The sequence below is a fragment of the Camponotus floridanus genome, unplaced genomic scaffold, assembly GCF_003227725.1.
Source record: "Camponotus floridanus strain SB8 unplaced genomic scaffold, Cflo_v7.5 scaffold1, whole genome shotgun sequence".
Lineage (NCBI taxonomy): Eukaryota > Metazoa > Arthropoda > Insecta > Hymenoptera > Formicidae > Camponotus > Camponotus floridanus.
In genome coordinates this window covers 5,169,905-5,196,305 of record NW_020229214.1, presented here as the reverse complement: position 1 = coordinate 5,196,305, position 26,401 = coordinate 5,169,905, and the positions used below count along the sequence as shown (strand labels likewise).

Here is a 26,401-nt window from a genome sequence, read left to right as displayed (position 1 = left end):
GACGCATGGTCTCGTAAACAAACGATAAAAAAATGATTATGGCATGGTGATAACGAAAAGGGAGACGCGATTAGATTGCGGGGACAAAGAATACAGTGATTGCTCTAATCGGCCAGTTTACGCGCGCTTACGTTCTGCGAATAGACAAATGTTGTTTATTGCACTGTATGAAATCTCTAGGGGACTCGATGAATTTTAATGCTCGTTACTAATCAGTAATGACACTCGGTAATGGATGGTTTATGAATCTCGAATGGATCAATAAAGATTAGAGATTAAGACTTTAAGTATCTGTTTCATCATTGATCTCTTCTCTTTAAGGATAAGATAAATATAAATAGTAAGAAAAATATATAGGGTAAATTTGATTTGAAATGGAACGAATAGATACGCAAGATGTTAATCTGTGATATTTCAATGAAAATAAATATTTTTTCTTTTACGTAAAATACTATCTTATCTTTGGAGAAGAGGAGATAACTTTGAAATAATAAATCGTGTTTTTTCTCTCTTATGGTAGGTAAATCACATCGTTATACATAAATAGTTATGCGTACTTTTACTTTGTATCTCACACCGGTTCTCATGAGAGGCAGATCCACAAGAAACACGGTTTCCACTTGACATTAGCATCCGAAGCGCTGAACTTATAGTCTAACAAATTATCATGCGTACACATACCACGTTCATTTATCAGTTTAATTAGCTAGATATTTCTTATTCATCGTGTAAACGTCATTTCGAAAATAATCATATCTATCTCTCGGATATTTCGTAGGTTCATTCATCATCACACGAGCGCGATAAATCCTCAGATGTACATTCGATAAACTTATAAACCTATTTGCCATTGATGTTCGCTCGATTTGCAAGGAATCGCCAAACATGTTCCGTCGAGATGTGAAATATCGCGCGATCGATCTAAATCTAAATTCGTTACAAGTCACGGAAATTCCCTAGTCTATCAATGTTGCATTAATATTCTATTTGTATTCATGGAATCAGAATTAGAGAGGGCTCTCTGACGATACTTAATATATATGTATATATTTTTATACAACAAAAGTTGTAAAATTCCGCGTAAGTGGCTCTGTCTATTAGACAATCTTCATCAGCGATCGAGCGGATAATAAACGTCACGAGGGAGATAAGACGTAAGGTCAATCTGTCAGAATCGCGCGCGGGCCCGCTGTGACATTTATGAATATCGATGCGTGACGTATATAACAGACATACGATGCAGAAGGAGATGAAGAGAAAAAGACAAAGAGAGAGAGAGAGATCTTGCCATAGAATATTCGCTTTTGCGTCTCACAGGCGGATCTCACGACCGACGCCAAGACGAATAAATCATCTCGTGATGTGTACGCGCATCTGCATTCCTCGGGAGCCTCGCGTGCATTAAGGCCGTTCCGATCGCTGCCGGGGTGTGAATGCTCGCGTATGTACGTATACGTCCGTCTGTGCACCTTTTTCTTCCTCCTTTTCTCGCCGCCAGGCCTGGAACGAATTGGAACGCGATAATCGCGGCTGACCGTTGTAAAAGGAGAGAGATCGGCCGAATTATCGGATAATCCGGGGCCATTTTTACGCTCTCGTCGTCCCGGGACGAATAGAATCACCCGTGAAACGTTGAGGTTAATAATTATGTACTCTCTCTTTTCAAGGGACGATCTCTCGCGGCGACTCTTTTATATCGTGATTTATTTATTTTTTTTTTTTATATATATATATAAATTCCCGACGTTCTTGTACGAAAATAAATAAAATCGCCAGAGATATTTTTATTCATACGTGGACGTACAATGAAAATAATGTATGTGGGTAAGATAAATTATCGCGACACCCTTTATTTATCGATGCTATCTGTTTCTTGTCTTGCGCTTCCGTACAAGGGGGACGCGATGTCTTTCGCATGTTCGTTCGCTAGATAGAAGATGACATGTTTTTTTTACGATTGAAGCGAGTAACAAAGGTGGACGTTAATTGACGGGACAGAAGCGTCATTATCGATTTGAGTGGCTCGAGTCGCATAATTAATCACCGGTCATCGAGAGGAGGGTGATCCCAGTCGTGCTCGATCGCGATTTTTGATCGATCCCAAGGCGATCCGGTAATTATTCGACGTAATGGTACGTCGTAAGAAGAGCCGGCTCTTCTCTGACGCGCTAACTCGGCCAATCTTTAAATAGTCAGCCAACGATAATTGGATCGTATGTCGGGAGGGGAAGGAGAGGGCTATTCTTCGCGTTCCGTTACAAATATGCCACGCTCATGTCGTCAATTAAGGTTTTTTCGCTTAAATATTCTGCTGACGAAAGTAATTTTCAAGCTGACGAGAGAAAAGAATTTCGACGAAAAGAGAAAGAGACAGCTTCAATCGTAAAGAAGTTTATTGTCGGCACATTTGTCAATTAATCTTGAGGCGAACTTAATTACAATAACGCAATCTTGGCATGTTTTCGCGCTTTCATACAGAGGTTTCTGTTGCAACCTTCCAGCTGATTTAAGTTCCTCGAATTTATTTATTTTTACTCGAGAGGGAGTCCCTTAAATCGCAACGCATGGTAATTTAATCACCGCGGACTTGATCGTCGCGATTCTATTCCCATTAACGGTAAACGAGACGAGAAGCGAAAATGATCTCGAGGCACCTTCCGGGCCTTGAACGAGTCGTCGGTGGCTTAATTGGCGAACATTACGTGACATACGGCGAGGTACACGACTCCCCTAGCCACGTCGGTGCCGGTAATGCAATCGTTGCTAGCGGAATCGTCGTTCGTGGATTGCTCGAAACAGTCGATCGATCTTAATCGCGCCATCGGTAACCGCGCGCGGTTTATCTCCGCTCAATTAATTGCAACGTGTCTGCCCGTTCGTGGAAAATGTTCAAGGCCGTTCAACGGACGCGGCACGAGTACGCAAATGTCAAGGAAGTGGACGAAGACGAAGAGCCTGTTACTCCGTCTCTGCTCCTCGCGTAAATTTTCTCTTTCTCTTTTTCCCTACTTTGTTTTTTTTTCCCAACCATCCCGCCATTAGTCAGGCTTTCTCATCGATCCCGGTAAAGCGCGTGTTACCCGCGATGCCGCTGCTTCGCGTCCCAATTAGAATCTCTCGATAATCGGTTCCGGCTCGATGCCATCTGACCCGCCAAAGTTTACGCGAAAATAAAAAAAGGATACGTGAAAATAAAAAAAAAATGAAAGGCTACGTGAAAATAAAAAATGAAAGGATGCGTGAAAATAAAAAAATGAAAGGATACGTGAAAATAAAAAAAAAATTCCCGATTCAGCGACTTCGCTCCGATATTTTTCTCGTCTACATCTCTTCAGGGGGATAAAGAGGGGTTTTATAGAATTCTCAAAAATGAAAATCTATATCTTGGTATATATATATACCAAGTAAAATATATGTATATATGCCTTGTGCACGTTTAAAAATTTTCGCGAACAATTAATGTTTAAGAAATTTACGCACTATCATCCGCGGTAGCTCTTAATCGCTCATTTCTTGTGTATCGTGTTGTTTAATACATGATAGAGCTTAATTCTTTATTAATTTATTAATTTGTTAAAAAAATGCTTGTCATGTTGCAGGAACCGAGGATCTCACGCTGCCAATATGGAGCGATGGATCGTGTACACGTTGATGCTGCAGGTCTTAGTTGCCATCGCACGAGCAACCGAGGATTTTCGGCACATCTTGTACGAAGGTAAGAAATTAATGGAAATTTATCAAATGCGTGATAAAAAAATCCGTAGCACGATATCCGTGGATTTTTTGTGATTTATTGTGAGAAATGTTGATGTTTAATCGCGTTATCTTTGAATTAGACTCCTAATCGTATTGACGGAAGGCTCTCTTATCACGATTTAACCGAATTGCTTGCCGCGTATAAAATCCGATAATTGTAATGGTTACGGGGCAGCTCGTCGAGTTTTTGCGCATAATTCGAGCGAGAATCACAATCTCGAATCTCGCTTACGTCGTTCCGGATGCGATAACCGCCTGATATTGATAATTTCGCGTTCCCGTTAATTGCTTTATCGCGATTAATTCGAGTAATGGACGGTAAAACGTATACGCGCGCGACGTGGATGGGGAAGCGATGATTCCACGCTGACTTGGCATTACCTGCGAACAGGATCGACGAGTCTCTAATCGCGATCTCGAAAACGGAAGCACTCTCATAACGGAAGGATAAAAATTCGCTTCATTCATCTAGATGCGTATTACTGCCATTAAAAACACGGCTGACGGACGTGAAAATGTTGCCCGATAGAAACGTGAGCTCTTGCACGTAACATGCGATCGATCGGGACTTTTAATCGTAAATTGAGGTTCTGTACATGAGTTTTGATAAAGTTATCAATCTGTTCAATATGTGCAAGATGTTTCATCATTATCACTTTATCTATATATATAAGATGATTCATAAAAAACATTTTTTTTTTTTTTTCAAATACAAGGACAAGATTTAAAAAAATTTTTCTATAGATAACATGATTCAATAGAAAAAAATCTTTTTTTCAAATATAAGGACAAGATTTTAAAAATTTTTCTATAGATAATACGATTCAATAAAAAAAATCTTTTTTCAAATACAAGAACAAGATTTTAAAAAATTTTCTGTGTCGATTATAGTTCATAAGATAATTTTGACAATAATTTTTAGAAATAGGAATTTTTCCAATACGTCGCATAATTTTCTATATCTTTAATATTTTGTAACTATAATATTCTAATACATTGTAACTATAATATTCTAAAATACATTAAAATAATCCTTTTTGTAACTTTAACTTTCTCAAACGCGTGAAATCATGCGTGATGCAGTGAAAAATAGGATTGTATTTTCAGTATCAAAAAACGAGAAATGATTAGTCTTTTTTGTATGGTTTTTTTAAATTGTAACAGATATTTCGATAGGATATATAATAAAAAATAAATATGGAAGATGAAATATAAAATAAAGAATAAAAAATAATTCGACTGCGCACAATAGATATTTTAATAGAATAAAAAGTAAAATTGCATAGAATATAAAATGTATATAATAGAAATATATAGAGAGAGATAAGATAGGTAAATAGAAACAAAATTCGAGACAGAATTTTATTTATTTTTCCTTTGTTCACAATTATAACGAAAAATTTGTTAATTAGCGATCGTTTACTATGATTTTAGAATTTTCAATATTAAATTATACTCCGAGGAGTCAAGCAAAATTTACTTGAAATTACTGCAAAAGTTAAGTTTCCTCGCCTTGCATTCTTTTAATCTAATATACAGCAGGGGAATAATTTCCGGTAGTAAATAACTCTATAATCATGCTTTCCATTAAGTTCGGAGGAGAAGTCGATTTCGTCAAAGAATGTTATTAACGAGAAAGCATTAAAGAGAAACGTTTCTTTATACGTCGTATCGATGATGAGGGATCGAGAAATAAATGAAGCGATCGAGATCTCCGCGTGAAATCATGCGTAATCACGAGAAGTAGGTGAATTTCCCCGAGAATAGTAACCGCCCTCCAACCGCACGATTTCCGTCCCGGAAGACGCGCATAAATCCGTAGCGAGCGGATCGAGCGACCGTGGACGTTTATGCAAATTTAATTTCGTCCGTAACCGCTCCTCCACGTCGACGTGTCGGATATAGGCATGGCTAATCGATAAAGAAAATATATCTCTACGTACGCATACGTGTACGCTTTTCGTCCGTGTATCGTGCGCACAGTGTCCACACTCGCGAGAGCAGGCCAGCCCATTAACATCTGGCAAAAATGTCGGACATTCAGGGCGCTACTTATCACAAGCAATGACCCACAATGTACAGTTACACGTAGGCGAGCTCGCGGCTCGATTATCGCGCGTTCGCGGCCCCGGGAGAGAAAACGCAGATCGTGTCGAAGATGTGGGACGTGTGGTCACCTATATGGAGAACAGATGCCACGCCCGTCAAACGGAAACCGCGCGGAAAATCTTACGCTCGACCCCGACTCAAATCTTAATGAGCTTAATGGATCGTTTCTGCGCTGAGAAAATCGTTTGATTGTACCAACAAGACGTCTGGTAGAAGACATTTTGATTGAACCAAGCGGAATTTCTAGTTATCACGATAAGACTCGATTTTTTTATAACTAGAACGTTTAATAGAATTTTGGATCAAGGATTTGATTTAGTATTTTCCAATTGGATCTATAAAACTTCTTGTTACATTAACTAAATATGGACACAATGATGTCATTTTTTTGTAAATTTATATAATATTTTATAGTAATTTATATAGTATTATTGTTCAGAAAATTTAGTAAATTTAACAGGAAGAAATTAATCATACTCATCTGGTAATTTCTGCACTGGGAAAAAAATCTGATTGCATTAATTAGAAATCTAATAGATTCAATTAGTATGTGTGTTGGAAAATGGACGAATCAGAATTCTTCTAGGAATTATCAGATGAGTATGATTAATTTCTTCCTGTTAAATTTAAAAAAAAATTTTCTTAATAATACAAAATTTACTTAAAAAATGGCATCACTGTGTTCATGTTTAGTTAATATAACAAGAAGTTTTATAGTTCCAACTAGAAAATTCTAACCAAATCCTTGTAGTAAAATCAATTAAACGATATAGTAAATGTAGTGAAATCAATTAAATTTCTAGTTATAAAAAATCGAATCTTATCGTGATAATTAGAAATTCTGCTTGGTTTAACGAAAATGTGTTCTATCAGATACGTCTTGTACAATCAAACGATTTTTCTCAGTGTAAAGGAATTCTGATTCGTCCATTTTCCAACAGACATACTGGTTGAATCCATCAGATTTTTAATTAATGTAGCCAGATTTTTTTCTCAGTGTGGTATATCCCTGGTAGCGAATTTCTTTCTCCCATGCCTTTTCCTTTCCTTTTTTTCGCCTAATGACACCCGGGAATCGTGAGAAGAAAGATATCTCTGGCACCGTATGATTTCCATTTGCACATAAAGTACTTCCTCGACGGTTTGTGCGATTTCAGAGCCTGCGGTCGCGGATGCTGCGACAGTTTCGCAATAATCGTGAGGTCTATATTAAGCTGCATCACGATTTTGTTACGGTTTCCCGCGTCTCTCCCATGGCACCGTCACGTTTCGCGTCGCGCGTCGATCGGAATGCGGAATACGATTGAGGAACAATGCTTTGTCCTTCTTATCGATTTAATTTAAATCATAAAGATGACAGCTCAAGATAATTTTAATAATTGAATTTACATAACACAATAATAATAATCTGCATCGTATATATCATGAATATGATAGAATATAATTTACATATATTATTAACATATTATTACATATTATTATTACATATTATTAAAATGTCATACATATTATTATTACATATTATTAAAATGTCTTCAAATCATTTGCTTAATAGATTATTATTATTAAGATGCGTTTGCGCGTGTATTTTGCTGCAATAGCGATTAAAGTAATCTAGATTGCGCGTAAAAATCACGTCGGCGTAAAATCAAAGATCGCGTGTTTTCCTATTGAAAATTAAGGTTACTTATCATCGTTTTCCTTGCACAAATGCGCATGCAGCATCGATGATAGCCTCGGAATGTCGTTATGATAATTCGTGAGGCGAATCATTTCGCTTGATAGAGAGAGAACAATCGCCGAGAACACAAAACAACGGCCACATGTACGCTGATAATACCTACGTAATATTATGCGAGATACATATTTCCCTTTCCGCGAGTTCGCGATTGTCTTCCACGCGCAATCTGAATTCCTGGGGATTTGAATCTCTCAATTAAGGTTACTTATCATCGTTTTCCTTGCGTAAACGCACGTGCAGCATCGATGATAGCTTCAGAATGTCGTTATGATAATTCGTGAGGCGAATCATTTCGCTTAATAGAGAGAGAACAATCGCCGAAAAACAAACGGCCACATGTGCGCTGATAATACCCACGAATATTATGCGAGATACACATTTCCCTTTCCGCAAGTTCGCGATTGCCTTCCACAATCTGAATTCCTGGGGATTTGAATCTCTCAATTAAGGTTACTTATCATCGTTTTCCTTGCGTAAACGCACGTGCAGCATCGATGATAGCCTCAGAATGTCGTTATGATAATTCGTGAGGCGAATCATTTCGCTTGATAGAGAGAGAACAATCGCCGAAAAACAAACGGCCACATGTGCGCTGATAATATCTACGAATATTATGCGAGATACATATTTCCCTTTCCGCAAGTTCGCGATTGCCTTCCACAATCTGAATTCCTGGGGATTTGAATCTCTCAATTAAGGTTACTTATCATCGTTTTCCTTGCGTAAACGCACGTGCAGCATCGATGATAGCCTCAGAATGTCGTTATGATAATTCGTGAGGCGAATCATTTCGCTTGATAGAGAGAGAACAATCGCCGAAAAACAAACGGCCACATGTGCGCTGATAATACCCACGAATATTATGCGAGATACACATTTCCCTTTCCGCAAGTTCGCGATTGCCTTCCACAATCTGAATTCCTGGGGATTTGAATCTCTCAATTAAGGTTACTTATCATCGTTTTCCTTGCGCAAACGCGCGTGCAGCATCGATGATAGCCTCAGAATGTCGTTATGGTAATTCGTGAGGCGAATCATTTCGCTTGATAGAGAGAGAACAATCGCCGAAAAACAAACGGCCACATGTGCGCTGATAATACCTACGAATATTATGCGAGATACATATTTCCCTTTCCGCGAGTTCGCGATTGCCTTCCACGCGCAATCTGAATTCCTGGGGATTTGAATCTCTCGCTTAATAATAGTGGCGTGATATACAGATTTATTGTTATTCGCGAAAGTGCTATTCGCGTTATTGCACATGTTTGTTGTACGATAAAACGAGATTAGAGAGTCCGTCAACGAATATTTTGTTTAATTCAGCTCGATATTCAATGACCACTTGTGTGAAATATTTATATTCTTTTTCATGCAAAGGAGGGAATAAAAGATGAAAGCGTTGAAGTAACTCGTCGTTTTTATAATCGTGCTCGTAAAATATGAACTCTTGCCCAATGCCGGCTTGTACGAAGACGCAAACGATTACTTATTCTTACTTATTAGCCTTTGTCTTTTCTGTTGTAAAATTCAATTGCACTGACTCACGCACGTTTTTCAAAACAAACGATTCGATTGTCGAGAACTTCCCGCGAGAGAGTTTTAAGTCTCTCGGTCTACGATAATTTCTCCCACTCGCTATGATCAACGCGCGAATAATAGTCGCGATACGCTCTCTCTTTCTCTCGCCGAGTCGGCGATGGATTTTTTCGTCGTCGCGTGGGTATCGTCGCGGCTAAACGTCATGTAATTGTCTACATTATTGTACGCAGAGTTGTTTATAACGATATCGAGCTGCTAATTCGCGTCAGCGGCTCGAAATATCAGATCTTCAAAACATTTTACGCGAAAGAAATTGTCGGAAAATGTTCGTACATTCGTTAAAACACCTCGCCTCAAAAGGCAATGACATCGGTTATATACGATACGCTTATGCGGGACGTCGTAACGGTATTATTTGCACATCGGAGAATAGCAACGGTAGGAATACGTGAATGTGGTAAAATATTCATCGACTCGCTTTGTATTTGGCAAAGGACCTGGAGAAATATAAAATGTGTTCGGAGTTATGTAAAAATCAGGATCGCGTGATCGCGTGTTTCTTCTAAGATGGAGATATCTCGTAACAATTTTGAGTCAGAATCTTTCTTTTTTTGCTCTCGAGGAAAAAAATCGAAATAGTAGAAATGACGTTGTTTCTCAGCGTGAAACATAATAATTACGTCGCAGAATGCGAGTCTTCTCCTCGGAAAACGCAAGGCTCTAATTAAACTTAGACTACACAGGGGCGCAGGTTGCAAACGAGCTCGTTAAGTGGCCTATCGCACGTTGAAAATGACAAAGCAATTCTTCTCTAATTATCCCGGTACAAAAGCTCGTCGGGAATAGCACATTGTACGCTCTCGAAGGCGTTTGCTTTCGTTCCGCTCCTGAGAACCCGATGGCGATTGTTTGCGGTTCGTTAAATCGCGGATCGATTCGCGTGGAAAACAGTCCTCCTAACCGACCAAGTCCTCTCTGTCTCTGGTATCGACCACGATATCTCGATTACGGAAATCCGATTCGCTTAGGTCATGATTACGTAAACCTTTGTACCTTTCGTAACGCACGTTTATTCGCGCGAGTATAACATATATTACGACGCGTTTCACAGTATTCCGGTATATAAGGTGTAACAAAAAGATCGAGACACTGGATTATCTCGAAAAATGTGAGTTGTACAAAAAAACATTTTAGATAAAAGTTGTAGGACTTGAAATGATCTATTTCCTGATCTTATCAGTTTGACCTTGGATAGTGTTACCAAGGTCAGAAAAGGGCATCTTAAATTTTTTAAATGGAACCCCCTATTTTTTATTACATTTTTATTACATTTTTATTACATTTTTGTAGCTTATCTCGAGAGCTTTCCAAAACGCTATGGTTAAATTATTTCTCATTAAGTACTTTTCGAGTTATGAGGCTTGAAATAATTTTTTAATTTTACATAAACCATAAAATATTTAATAAAATGATCATTTTTTGATTACCTTAATACTTTTATGTACAAAATAATGAGAGGAATCAATTGGTGCAAAGAAAATACATAATTCTTTCGAAGAAAAAATATGTAATTTGCAATTAACAATTAGATATTTTTTCTTAAAAACAACTATGTTTTTTCTTTACACTAATTGATTTCTCCTCACATTATTTTGTGCATAAAATTATTAAGGTAAAATAATCGAAAAATGAATATTTTATTAAATTTTTTATGGTTTATGTGAAATTAAGAAATTATTTCATGTAATAACTCGAAAAATACTCAATGAAAAAATACTTTATTATAGTGTTTTGGAAAGTTCTCGAGAGTTATAAGAATAAAAAATAGGGGGTTCCGTTTAAAAAATTAAAGGTGATCTTCATTAAATCTTCAAACGACTGTCCAATCGAATTGATAAGATCAGTAAATAGATCATTTTACCCTACGACTTTTATCTGAAATATTTTTTTATTCGAGATAATCCGGTGTTCCGACCTTTTTGTTATGCCCTGTATGTATGTAACAAACAATTTCTTATCGAGATAATACGCATTTCGCGAAATTAACAACTCGTATATGAGAGATAAAGTTCAGTCTATAAAGGGTGTGTCTGGATCCGCGGGCAATGCACTCAACGATGTAAACAGAATATAAAATGGCAATTACATTTACTGACGGTAGAAAGAGAATGAAACGTCGTCGGGGGGACTATCGGGGATGTTGGCAAAGAGGACAATCCAATCTTATAACGCTAATGCCTTAATAATGCACACACTCGATCGTTAACGTGAATACGAATTATATGCAGTTTAATCGGATAATGATAACATAATTATGAGAGTTGAGTAGTCAAGATTTAGCAGCAGTTTTTTTCCGTTTATAGATATTGCAGAATCAGATAATTCGCACAATTTTCTCATATGGAATGTATCATGAGTCGCGTGTAAGTCTCCGTAATTCTCGCGAGGACAGGAGAGCCCCGAAGGCCGATTTCCCAACAGAATTTTCATCGCAGGACATGGAGATTTTCCCGTCACTCCCACTCGCACCCCTCTTGCTCGGCTCGCCGCATCGCCTCCGGGGGTTTATGGCGTATAAATTTCAACGTATACGTACTCTCTGTGTCGCGTGGCTCGGCTGGTGCGAGCTGGCGCCACCGATAATTACCATTTTGCCGTTTACAGCTGTCGCTTTGCATCGGCATTCGGAATATCCACACGAGAGAGTCGTGCGGCAAAGCGTATAAACCGCCGATTGTATCCGTAATTCTTTTCGCGTCGCTGAACGAAGCTGCCACGTCGAATCGTCGGATATCGATAACTCGCAATTACGGTTCGATTTTTCTCGTTTCGCTTCTCTCCCCTTGATTGCCACGCGACGATCAGAGCTCGATCGAATCACACGCTCACGTGACGCGATATAAAATCCTCGTGTTCCATCATTTCCGTTTGCGGCGGACTCGAAAGCGCAGAGATGCTCCGTTGATTGCGGAGGTATGAATAAAAAAGCGTTTTATATACCGCCCCCGTAGTGGAAACCTGCCGGGAATGAAATGGGACGTGTATTCCTGTGTATTTGTTACATCGACGTCGAAAGCGGAATTGAATTTCGACCGGCGCTTTGAAAGAATGTCACTCACGAAGTATGTTTCCGTCTCTCTTTTCGCTTTTGACGTTACGAACTTTTTCATTCGTGTACTTTTAATATTCACAAAAGCATATTTGCTGTTGTTAGCGAATTAATGCTTGAATGCTTTCTTACATGATAAAAAATTGTGCGTCCACATGTTAAAATTTTCTGAGTGTTATCACACATTTTAATTAGTACTTCAATTTAACATACAATTTATATGTTGTTATTTTTATAACGTTTTCACGTGTTATATTTATGTCAATTTTATAACTTAACATTTTGTATATGAAATGGAATATTATTTTGAGTATTTTTGACATAGTCATTTTAAACAATCAACATGTCTCAAAGTTGTTAGTTTAACATTCTAAAATAAATCTTGAAATAATCTTGAACTTTGACATACAAAATAATCAAATTTACTAAAATCAAATATTTTTATTACAAATAATTTAAGTTAAAATAATTACTATTATATGTTAATGTTCTATCAACATTTCTTACGAATTATTGTAACTATTTTTTCATGTAATTTTGAATTAATTTGTATATTATTTTTACGTTACACTTAAAGTTCACATTGACTAAATGTGAAGTATTGCGTCAATTATTTAACATTTTTAGTTTTTTTTTGTCAGTAAATAACATACGAGGAATGAATTATTTTAACTTAAAATTTAGAGTGGACTTTCTGGGACATGTGAAAAATAATTAACATTTTATTTTTTACTGTGTATTTGTTCTCTATTTTCGTATTCTTTCATTTTCTTACTTGAGATTTATATTATTTTTTTTTCTCATTTACTTTATATTTTTATGTTGTTAAAACATTTTTTCATTTAACAGTATCAAAATACACAGGCACAAACACACATATCTATGCGCTCACGAAATTTTAAAGATGCCTAAGATACGGTAGAAATTTATGGCGGAAAACCGGTACATATCGTTTTCTCGAAAATACTGCTGTACGTGCGCGCGAAATCTTGCCGGTAAAATACACCTTGTGAAATATTTACAAAGGAGATTTTACATCGGAGAGACAGAGAGAGAAATGTTTGTTGAGAAGGCGAGGGCGTTGCGATTTGTAAGACGCCAAAACATCACGTAGACGGTGCAAATTTACGGAGTGGTTTCTTTTACAAATGTGTAAGAGGCATATTGTCACGTTTTAACTACATTTAGTTACTTTCCGAGATTAAATATAGAATCGCAACAAAGTTAGTACAAACTATATCACATATGTAAGCTTGACACATTTACGATTATCACAAGATTTTATCATGCAATTCATTAATTATTTTTTCGTGGAGCATAATTGTAAATCCAATTTCCTTAATTTCCCGTGAAAGTAAAGAATTAATGTGGAGAGAAAGAACATTTGTTTAAAACCTTCGTACCATTTAAATATAAGCCGCAGTTAGTTTAATCGCGGTTTCCAATCATTCGCTCGTTCCCCGGTAGAACAAACTGCATAAAACTGTAATTATCTCTCGATCTACACAATCACGTACGGCTCTCCTCATTTATAGCGACCATTTTTTCGCGAGATTTCCTGCAACTTAGGAAATGAAAGTTAAGAAAGAGTGAGGCAAACGATTGCGCTACTCCCATTTTCTTCTCGCGGTCGACCAGGGGAGCGGCTAACAACACACGGACAGAGGCCGCATCGACGAACAAGCCGTAAATCTTGGCGCAGCACGGTAAATCACGTATTTATTCTCGTTCCGCGCGTCCCGAGGAAGCCCGCGATATTTTCCAACGAGATGGAGAGAAACCGCGTTGTACATCTCGATGCACATACGAGCTTCTCGTTACGCGCGCCTCTCGTTACAGCTATCGATGGTCATCGACCATTTCACGAATCCTGCGAACGATGAACGATGAGCGACCTCGAGCAAATGGAGATGCGATATTAATTGAGGGAAGCGATTTATCAAACGACCATTTGCATTTTTCTTACAGCAATTGCGTATATTAACACAAGCGTAAGAGAGATATCGCTTATCTTTTTCCTTCTTTAATCAAGTCTGTCTTTTAAATTGCACGCTTCTTGTGGATGTTAATGAATTTCTCTTCTTCTTTCTTTTTTCTTAGAGTAGGATGTAAACATTAATTAAGTATTGATTCTGATAATACTTATAATATAGAAACTAATATATCGATATCTTAACGAGATAATATATAATGTAATATACGTTATAGACAATCTCACGTATCTTTTATATTTTTTTTATTGTAATTTTCTTTATTGCATTTACCGATAATGGACGCAATCTTTCGTAATCGTGGCCCATAAATGTGCGAGAAAAAATTACAATTACTTGCTGCTCTTTACAAAAGAATTGGTTCCTTAACCGATAACATTACATATTTTATTTTTCACTAATATTTAAATACATTTAACGATCGCGATATATTTTTTAAACTTTAATATATTTAATATATTTATATATTTTTACTTTTTTACTTTAATATATTTAATATATTTATATTTAATACATATTTTTTTAAATAATTCGCTGCTGATGACGCTCTTATTTATGTAGTAGAAAGAGCGACGTTACGCTATAAAGAAACGAACCATTCTGATTAATTACAAGTCCTTTCTCTTTCTGATCGAACAAATGAAAGGAATAATTTAATGTAAACAGAGAGAAAGAAGAATAATGCATAACGACGTTTGTATAAGATCGGAGGAGAAATATTGTATGGAATTGCATTGCTTACGAATTGCGGTGTCATAATAGAAGTCAATATTGCGAATATGCTTATCATTCGGCTAGAGAAACTATCGCGAGAAAATATACGATCCAACATTTTACACCGATTTCGAAAAAAATTGCGTAGCTCGTATGCGTGGGCCGAAAGGTTCGGCACGCGCCGTAACGCATGTATCGCCTATCTAAAGTCGATTCGCGATTAAGTGTGATTGCCGTGTGTCGATCTGAACCGGAGAATTCTCGTTTCTATCTTATGGCACGCGTACAAACTTATGCAAGGTAATGCAGTGACTGCTGGACTCTCGAGTGTTGCACAGAAGTGTGCCACGGAAGCCGCGCTCATTTCACGCAAATTAAGAAAATACAATTTCGATTCTCCCTTCTGCAATATTGATTGATGACGCGCGTCACAAATTAATTAATGCACTTAAAAAAAAGCATCTTACATGCCAGAAAGTTAATATCGAAGCAATTAATACCGCGGGAAGGAGAACGTCCTAGCTTTGCGATAGTGTTAATTAAAATTTCTTTTCTAAAGGGAACGAGAGAAACGCGCATCCAGGATCGAAGATAGGAAATCTTTCCGCGCGTGTCGCACGTGGGCGACGCTTATGGCACGCGCCGACGCGCGCGCGTACGCGAGTCGGCCCCCTTGCTCCCCCTCGTCTCCCTTATGCGCGTTGCACACCGGGGGGAAAGGTATTCCTCTTGTCGGGGTGTTCCCCCCCTCGGAGCCGCGTATCGCACCGTGATCATTCGCGCCGGCTTCGTTTTGTGCTCACCACGCGTGTGACGCCCGCGTCTTTGCGTCTCTCGTAACCGCTTTCTCGAATGCCCCTCACGCTCATGATGGCGCCCGTTTGACGACGACGACGCTGAATTTTCCTGCCTGCCGCAATTCTCTTCTCTTCTTTTCTTTTCTCTTCTCTTCTCTTCTCCTTTTACTCCTCTTCGTTCCCAGGATTAAATAAAGCGGAATAAACGAATCGAGAAGATTCTTGGTCAGGTTTCTGCCCGAGGGTAATTCATGTTTTATTTGTGGAGAGAACGACAGAGAAGGACGCGAAATTTGCCTCGTTGCTATCTTAATTAACTCTGACGCGTCGTGAAATCTTTCACACCTCAGCTGATCGTGCAGAGATTTCCATAATATAATTTTGAATAAAATCTCCCTGTATTTGCTTGGAAGTGAAAGAGAGACTCGATCATTATTTAATTATTTTCTTTTAAATAAGGAAATTTAAATGTCAAATATTTGCGTGAGATAAGTCATTGCACATATGTACATTATTAAGCAAGATGTGAAATTTAAATTTTCTCCATTTTACAGTATTTTTTTATTAATGTTATTGCACTCGAGAATTATGATCGTCAATGTCCCACGTTCGAGCTGAACCTCGAAGGCAGGCGTTTTCTTTCAGTGGGTGGATTTATAATCGCCACGGGTGGCGCAGTAGGAAATCGAGTCGATAAATTTGTTGCAGCGCTTGTGGCTCGCCGAAGATGAATGGTGTACTAGGGATCGACGAAGAATCTCTCTTTCTGCATTGTCGCGATGAACGATATCGTGCAATAATTGCGGTTTATCATCGTTCACGATAGTACCCATCATCAGCTTGATTATTTATTTTTTGGAATATATATCAATTTTTGCGAGAATACAAATTAATTGATGTAGGATATCGATTTCATGATACGTGATATTATTTTTATATCTTATAAATAATTCTAAAATGATAGCAAGATATTTTTAAAAATATTTAATGGTACAATGTGTGTGTAAGTTATTATATATGTATCTACATCAATTTAAGGATGTTTTGTACCTATTTTCAAAATATTGAGAATTTAATGAAAATTGTACAGAATGTCCTTACATATGTTTAGAATCTTGAGTACAATTTTTATATCGATTCACTAAAGCGTTCACAAGTTATAAGGATTTTAATTTGCACCGAATTAACATGTGTTCTTATGGGAAACGTATAACCACGTCGATTTGAATGGCAAAAACACATGGAAATAATATTCAGAATTTGTTTAAAATGCAAAAGTTTAGATACAGAGGAAATATTTGGTCAAATAATATTATACAAGTACTAACTGATTAAAAAGATATTAAATATAATTCAATGACGTTAACCATGTATCTGTCACAAAGCGAAATTCTCTGCCAAAGCTAATCATTTCGATTAATAAAATTCAGAATATTTCAGTAAAAACGCAATAAATATTAAAAAATACATCTCTGCCCCGTAGCTCAAATATCAAATTAATATTCCACACAATTTCTTATTCAAAATACACCAAAAGTGGATATATTCGTCAATATTGATTTTCAGCTACTTTTTGCTGGGATTATACAAAACATCTTTAAACAATTAAGTCATTTTTCTCTTGATGTGTCTTTCTAATTTTCGCCAAGAAACCTAAAGAGAAGCGAACGTTAAGATGAAAATTACGAAAACATGAAGATCGGCGTATATGATTACTCTATAATTTAATTTCACCAAGCATTTTCAACGGGTATCCTCCCGGTGTCACGAGCATCAACGACTTAATGAAAGTAATGAACACCGGGGGCGGCCTGCGGGTTACAAAAATGTTTGTAACGTAATAATGGCGCAAGCCGTTTTCTCTCTCAGGCAGACAGGCCGTCGATGATTCTTTGTTTGGCACGCCTCGTGATTACGATTGTATCTTTCTATTCCTCTGGAATCGACTAGGATTTGCCACGCGTTGAACGTGGCTCTCGCGACCTTCGGTATCCACCTACGTCACCCTGTACAAAAGCGTCTAATTGCGCTTTAATCGCGTTGCCTCTTTTCGATGGTATCGGCAAAGTTTTTTACTCAGGTGCGGTCTCAGCTGCGGGCTCGTAATGTGTCTCGCGAAAAAAAGGCTTCGTTAACACGTCACGAGCATTCTCCGAAAGGAACTCGAACCCGAAACCCAACTGTGAAGCCGAAAAGAGCCGCTATTCTTAGTACGTTGATTATTCATTGTCACGTGACAGAATCGATCCGATTGCACGCAGCAATTTCAAATAATTGTTTCAACATTCTTATTTGTCCATTAATTTCTCGAAGTATCACGGTACATTCTGGAAAAGAAGCTCATAAAATCTTTCTCGTCCTTTTTTCTTGTTCTCTTTTCAAAAGATAAATATTATATGTACACATTTTGTGATTACTTTATATAAACTTCCAATTTTTGAAATTAAGTTTTCTCAAGCGACTTATGTGAAAAATGTATTTTATTAGAAAGAGGAAAGGAAAATATAGAGATACACAAGATCCCTTGTTTCTTTGGCGAAGACTTCATTCAAAAGAATGCAAATCTTCCATGAGAAAAATATATATGTACGTCTTCCATTTCAAGTTATATTAGAACTACTCGACGTCAACTTGTAACGTGCTTCGTTAACATCTTTGAGACGGCATCTTCCTCGAAGGGAACTCGAAGCGACAGGGGGAAGTGTAAGGGAAGCCGTCGTTCGCGGAACAAAGACAATGATTATCGATTATCGCGCGTGCGGCGCGAATCGATATCATCCGAATCGCTCGAGGTGATTCTCTGTCCCCCGATTGTCTCTGTTTTTCTCTTTCTCTCTCTATTGAGCTATCACACGTAACTCGCCGACGACGCCCGCGCACGTGAGTCTCGACTTAGCCTCGAATTCTTTACATACATACGAACGCCGTGTGCCATGGACCAACGTCAATGGTTGCCGCAAGCAACACCTTCGCGTCTGCGATTTAATCAAGCTACTCGAAAGAGGCGCGAGATATTCCGAGGTCGCGTTTATTAACATGTCCGAGTTTTACGATACCACGACGCAAAATTTCAATCCCGGCATAAAGACTTCGAATGTCGGTGCGTGTGAAAAAAGTCTTCCGGCGTTATTTACAGATGTAAATGCAAGAGCGTGCGGAGATAAAGGAGCTCTTCGAATCACTCGAGTTAAGAGAGTCGCCAAGGAAGCGCAGCAATATGTAAAGAATGATTTCATCATTCATTTTTTAGAGAGCGAAGAGAATTCTGCTTAAAGGTCTTAAAAATATTCCTTCTCTTTTTACACACGTACACACCCACAAAATATTCCGACAATATTTAATTAAAATAGTCAATGGATGATAGTCCTTTAAAGAAGCGTGCTTAACTATTCATTCTTTCGAAAACAGATTTGCATTAGACGAATTCGTTTTATCTCGTACGTGACGGCCGCCATATCGCAAAGTCGTTATGACCATAAATGCGTTTCTTCCGCGCGTTTTTGCGGGATAATCTCGCTGTATCGTTCGTCCATCGCGAGGCGTGCCCACGTCCGACACGGACGTCCATCTTAGCTTTATGCGACTTACGAGAATGATCTGCCCACGCGATTTAATTTCGTGTCTCTCCCTCTGTCCCCTGCCTGTTTTTCTGAGTGAGTCGCGAGACGAGACCGCGATAAATCGTTCCTGGACGGGGAATGTTTTTGCACACGACGCACACCCCGTGGCACCCCATGGCCGTCCCTACATCATAAGGGCATTGTGCGCGACCGATCACAATAAGAGTGGCCTCTCTCTCTTGTAAAGGGCCCAGCTACCAAGTTCTCTCAATCGCCGTCATCTATTTTCTCATCTATTTTCCTCGGCGCGTGTGCGCGAGTGTTATATAAAGAGTTCCCCTATATTCTTTTATATAGGCACTTGTTTTTTTTGTATGGTTCGCTCACGGGCATCTGAGGTTTTACGGCGCTTTTATGTGTTAGAAGCAAGCCATGTATTGCTAAAAAGTACGACGTACTTTGGCGCATTAATTAATTATCGTATTTTTAAAGCGATGCTCTGCTTTTAACCGACTCTTTAATACGCTTACAAAAGTCCGTTCTTTTGTGTTCTTCAGTTTTCCTCTTCCATTGATGCTTCCTAGATTATATGCTGTTAAATTAGCAGCTGGTTGATTAAAATGCATTGGATAATTTTGAGAGAGATGGTTGAATCTCTTTCTGTTTGAATTTTTTATCATCTGACGTGTGTTTGTGAAGAGAGAGATTGCGTTATCTGCTGATAGAAAAATCGAATGCCATTAACTTGGTAAAAAGATATTCTTTACGGGAAAAAAGGCAAACATAAACTGATTCGACTGAAACAATTATTTTTTTAATATAATCACGATTAATTCAAATATAAACACGATGCAATTTCGATCTCCGATTATTTTCATACGAGATATTATTACGTCACGCGTGAAGCATCGAGAGAAAGTCTGTCACATTTATGAGAGTCTTGAACATATCCGAAAATTTTTATGATCGACATGATTAACGCACGTTTTTATGATCGACATGATTAACGCACGTTGCTAATAACAAATAATCGAGCTGACACGCATGCTAGCTTTGTCAGCGATAATCATAAAATCGTAATGATCACCGAGCGTGTAGTTATCCGACCGTTAACGGCCTTATAAATGACAAGCCAAGGTCGCGAAATCTGCAAGGTACGCGATATCCAAAGTGTCATTCGTTGTCGATTTCTCCCACAAATGGCAGGATACGGAGATGTAATACATATGTTATATACTCGATGTTATATAGTCTCACGCTTGTTTCCCTCGTGATCGCTTGAGAAGCGAAGGAAGATTTATGCCGCTTGAACCATCGAAATGGAAAGAGCAAATGGGGCGAAGAAGATAGAGGATTCTTGTGAAAATGGGGATATTTTCATGAACATATGTTTTTATTCTGTTTTCAGCAAGTATGATGATGAATTACACCTCGTATTTTGCGAAAAAGTGTACTTAAAAGGCCCTGCAATTTTTCTTCTCTTCTTATTCAATCATTTTGGAACGATTCAGTTCGTTTGAACATCTTGTCACCCAAGATCTAACGTTAGTTTGATCTTTGCCATTCCATTTCCGACACATCAATACTATCAATTTAAGCGTACGAAAGTTTTGATAAAGTTACTCCACAATCGAGAGGCAATATTGCTTCGATCGTAAATTGAATTTCGAAGTTGCAAAACAAATATTACGGAGCACTTTCATCTACCTGTATCTTCGACCATCGTTAAATTTCCAATAGCAAGGTCTGCAACAGTTTGCCCGCGGTTAGCGAGAACTGATCTTATTCTTCGAATTGGGGAGAGAAAGAAAGAGAAGTAAAGAGAGAGAGAGAGAGAGAGATTTGAAAGCTGCTTACTTTGCATGATCACCGAGAGCTTCGTTGGGACTGCTGCAAGACAACCCCTTTCTTCTCGGTCATCCTTTTTATTTTCACTCGTCTATTGTTTCACGATTACTCTTCCCTTCGTCCCCTCTTTGCTTCTCTTCTGCCAGATATCGCTCCTTCTTTCTATTCTTGCTCTCGTTCTCAGAAACTCTCGCACGAGCGACAACGCGCCCCGGCAATTAACCTATTCAATTACGCCGTCGACAGGCAGAATGCTGCTTTGTCATAGCGCGTAATAGTAAGTGCTGTCGAGGATGCTGCGGAGATTGCAGCGTGATAAAATGGGAACATGTGGTTTGGGATTTACGCTTTGTGCGCGCGTAATCGTGCGCGTGTGTTACTTTTAGGGTTTAGTGCTTCTTATTGTATATTGTAATTAATCATTCTTAACTATCTACGCTGGTGACCAAGATAGATTGTCGAAACTCTCTTTCGAGAAAAGAGGTCTTCGTATCTAATAATATTCACCGAATATAAAATACGCAGTCGGAAGAAACTTACGAGCGAAGTACATGTCGAGACATATACAGATTGCCACAATTATCTTCCATAATAGATCATATGTGTCTCGATTTCGCAATATTGCTTTTTGATCCGCAAATTATCCTATCATAATGTCGTAATGTTAACTCGAATATGCGGTGATTTCCTTCCAAATGCAATCGTGAAATCGTGCAAATATTCAATCATACACATATGCCATGATATTAAATAAATGTATCTATAAAAATCTTTATGATACTATAAATCCGCTTTATGGTATTTTAAATGGGCTCGAATACAAACATCATGCTTTCCTTCTCTCTCTTTCTCTCTTATTTGAGACATGTATTTATATAGCTCAGTTCTAAACTTCAGAGCGATCGTTCATGTAATTTTGCATGTAGAAAGGTAATGCTAGATTACTTATGAGAGAATGAATGTAATAAATGAGCAGCGCAAACGTGAATATCCGCTGTTAAAATTGAGAAAATGTGTACGTGAACACACTAATTAGATTAAATTAATATTCGATGCTCGTTCGGTTCTTCCACTAGCGATAGCATATCGATAAAATCTTTTTAATTAGAATTAATTTCATTGTTTGTTCGCTCGAGTGTATTAACGAATAATACCTCGATTCGCGTAAACGCAATTTACGCAGGTTTTTGCGAAGCTTACGCGGCACGGATTCATCGCCGCGGGTAGTAAAATCGATTGCAAAATTGTTGCGATTACGTGCTCGCGATGCAGAGAGAAGAGATAAGCGGAGGTTTACCGTAATCACGCTTGCGACGTGTCAACGCGAACAGACGCACGCATTCGTGATGCATTCTTTCGGATTTGACGGACTTGACATGAAAAAATACATGAAGGAGCAACCTGCGGCAATTAAGATGCTTATACAACTGCCATTTCCGCGAACGATCATAATTCGCGAATGCTGTGAATGCGAATTAAGAGGAGAGTCGCATCGCGTTACATCGTCAAGCATTAAAGAGAAATCCTAAATGCGAGTAAATTTATATTATATTTTTTTCTAAACGAAGAATATTACATCGTATCTTCACAATTGATGTATATATTTACACTTAATAAGATATATGCAATATTTTATCACTTATAGAAACAGGAAAATTGTTATTTAGATGAATAAAAATACATATAAATATCAAATTATATTTTATTACCGTTATTTTATGCTATCGCAAGAATACTATACATACTTCTCGACAATAATTTTTTTTAAGTTATTATTATTGATATTTGATGCCAGCTTGCAAATATTCCCACAATTATTTCTGATTAATAAATCTTATTTTTTGGACACTTTTATCAAGATTAGCCCACATTTCTATCAGATTAAGATCCATAGATGAAAGGGCCAGCGAGACTATTTTGAAGGATCAAAAACTTAATATTTCTGTTACTATTTTTGCTATAATTTTTTTATTCTTACGATATTTTAAAACGTAAAATAATAATAAAATATATAATATAAATTGATAAACATGTTGATTTATATATGTATGTTTTTTATTAGAACAACAACTTCCTTGTTTCTCTAAGTGATGCAATACGAATGTTTATATATGCGAATGTTATAGGTGCAACGTGAATTTATAGCAGAATAGAAACGCATAATTTGCTCTATGAACTATTCTATTGAAAAGCAATACAACATCGGCGGTAAATGACGGATAAAACGGGCCGCACGTGATAGAACGCGCGTGGATTTCCTATTAAATCGTGGGAATCGAAAGCATCATCGACGACGACGATATCGACGTCGGCGTTCCGTACAAGAAAGCGGACTGAAAGCGCGACAAGCAAAGCGCGCACGCAAACGCGCGAGCGGCTATAATATATTAACCAGGTTTTTATTTAATTACCGGCCTGTCATGGCATCATTACGCTCCTTAATAACTTCATCTCCGACGGGTTTCGAGTTAATACCAGACGCGCGATTGCAGCCGCATTTCCTCGCAATCTAGAAAAAAAGGAAACAGAGAGATGAAGAGGGCATACAACAGAAATATTACTTCAGCTTAGCATGGATATTAAAAATTTACGCACACACGTTAAATGTAATGGTTACGTTCGCGCTGCGATTTTCAAGCTTCAAGTCCGCACTTGTTACATTGAATCTTCTCAATTATCCTAGTATTCATGTGAGGAGATAGTGATTAATATTTCCAACATACATATAGTGGAAAAAGCGGCAAAAGATTTGCGTGTATGTAATCAGTGAAAATAGAAACATTTTTACATTGAATTGTGGAATGGTTTATCACGAAAAATCCACTTTTGTCCCTAAATCAATTCAATTTAATTTTTATTTTATTGCATTCATTATCTTCCCGATTCAGCGTTCAAATTGAAAGCTGACATCAGGAATTCAAATTTAAAAGAATTAAAGATTGTCTCCTATTTTCTTTTCCATTTCTGTGAAGAATAGCCAGATCACAGACTGGTTGACTTATTATCCCTAAATCATCGAATTTAAATTCAATTTGATTTTTATTTGATTTTATTCATCGTTTTCCCACTTCAATGTGCAAATTGGAAGTTGACACCAGGAATTCAAATTTAAAAGAATTAAAAATTGTCCCTTATTTTCTTTTCGATTTCTGTAAAGAATGGACAGACTACAGACTGGCTGACTTATTATCCCTAAATCATCGAATTTAAATCATTCAATTTGATTTTTATTTTATTTCATTCATCATTTTTCCACTTCAATGTGCAAATTGGAAGTTGACACCAGGGATTCAAATTTAAAAGAACCAAAGATTCTTCCTTATTTTCTTTTTCATTTCTGTAAAGAATGGACAGACTACAGACTGGCTGATTTATTATCCCTAAATCATCGAATTTAAATCATTCAATTTGATTTTTATTTTATTTCATTCATCATTTTTCCACTTCAATGTGCAAATTGGAAGTTGACACCAGGGATTCAAATTTAAAAGAACCAAAGATTCTTCCTTATTTTCTTTTTCATTTCTGTAAAGAATGGACAGACTACAGACTGGCTGATTTATTATCCCTAAATCATCGAATTTAAATCATTCAATTTGATTTTTATTTTATTACATTCATCATTTCCTCGATTCAGCATGCAAATTGAAGGTTGACATCAGGAATTCAAATTTAAAAGAACCAAAGATTCTTCCTTATTTTCTTTTTCATTTCTGTAAAGAATGGACAGACTGGCTGACTCATTATCCCTAAATCATCGAATTTAAATCATTCAATTTGATTTTTATTTTATTCCATTCATTTTTCCGATTCAGCGTACAAATTGAATGAAGGTTGACACCAGGAATTCAAATTTAAAAGAACTAAAGATTCTCCCTTATTTTGTTTTCTGTTAAGAATGGCCAGGCCACAGACTGACATATCTCGAAAATACAACGCCATAAACTTTCCTCACGAATTGATAGCGTCACAATCATTGCAAAGCCGCGCGCTCGTAAAATTAACGAGCGTTCCATTTATTGCTTTAGGCGAGCATATTTTTCGTTTACTCTCACCCGTATGAGAGTTCTTGCTCTCGTTCCCCTTCGACGATTTTTCCAACGGGCGACATTACCGCACGTTACATTTTCTTGCGTTCGCGATGGATATCCGTAAAAGAGGAGATGTTACGCGTCGGAAATAAAACTACCTCGATGAGTGTAAGAACGTTCAAAGTTGTTTTTATACGTGAAACATTTAGACGTTATAATCACGATGGAATTTTTCACGAAAAAATTTTTCAAAGATGAAATACGCGTCTCTGGATGAATGATACATTGTAAAAATATCTATGAATCGATATGCAATAATTTATTATTATTGTAATTACTATAGATCTCTCTCACAGAGATAAAAAGAAGACTCTCGATAGGAATAAAAACTAAAAAGTAATCTTTTTCATTAAACATGGCTGCAAACGCGAGACGATACATACTTTTTTCTCGCTAATTTTCGCTTTCTCTCCATAAACGACTCGCTGTCGGTGGCGAGTATAAAGCCTTTTGCGATCGAGTACAGTCTTTTTCCCTTTGGTAATCTTGCGTAGCGTTTAATCGATCGATCCGATAAATGATCATCGCGATACATGTTGACCCGTCGACTTCTTACATCTCGTAAATAATTACAACGCCTTTTCGCGATTCGACAACCGCGAGATCGATCGATCAGCGAAGAGTATACCGGGAGATCCTGAGATTCTTAGGATTTAGTGGTTTAACGAGTTCAACGCCGTTAATGAACAAGCGCGCTCGTTTGAAAAAATGCCTAGACTCGTTGCGTATAAACACATTCATCACGTTTTCATGGGGGGAACCGGCGTGTAACCGCCGACAACTTGGGCATTTATCTGCCAATCTGCGTGCTTCGGGCGTAAACCAGTAGAGACTGTCCCGTGCTTTATTACTACGTACATAAATCTCCGAGCTATTTTCAGCCAACCGCGATCTATCTTTGGATCAATTTCCGATCAGTACCGCGTACACCGAAAGAGAGAGAGAGAGAGAATGTCAACGCTATATTTATATTGAAATTTTCATATCGAGGTGGCGCCTAAGCGAGTAGCGATTTTTCTTTCCATCGCGAATACGCAAATTTTCTGTCGCTGAATAACTTGCTGAGATATTACGCGGACTACGTTAATATTTATCGGGGACTTTAACTTATTGAGAAACGTCATTTTGATATAATTACACATAGTA

General features: G+C 37.6%; 1 protein-coding gene across 2 annotated transcripts in view; it reads left to right on the top strand.

The window, feature by feature from the left end:
• LOC105256499 (semaphorin-5A) overlaps nucleotides 1–26,401 on the top strand; it is a 96,747-nt gene that overhangs the window by 32,652 nt on the left and 37,694 nt on the right. For both annotated transcript variants that reach the window (XM_011266447.3, XM_025406368.1), the window contains exon 2: nucleotides 3,600–3,715. In XM_011266447.3, the coding sequence (XP_011264749.2) occupies nucleotides 3,625–3,715 (91 nt within the window). In that variant the 5' untranslated portion in view covers nucleotides 3,600–3,624. The remainder of the gene's footprint in view (nucleotides 1–3,599; nucleotides 3,716–26,401) is intronic.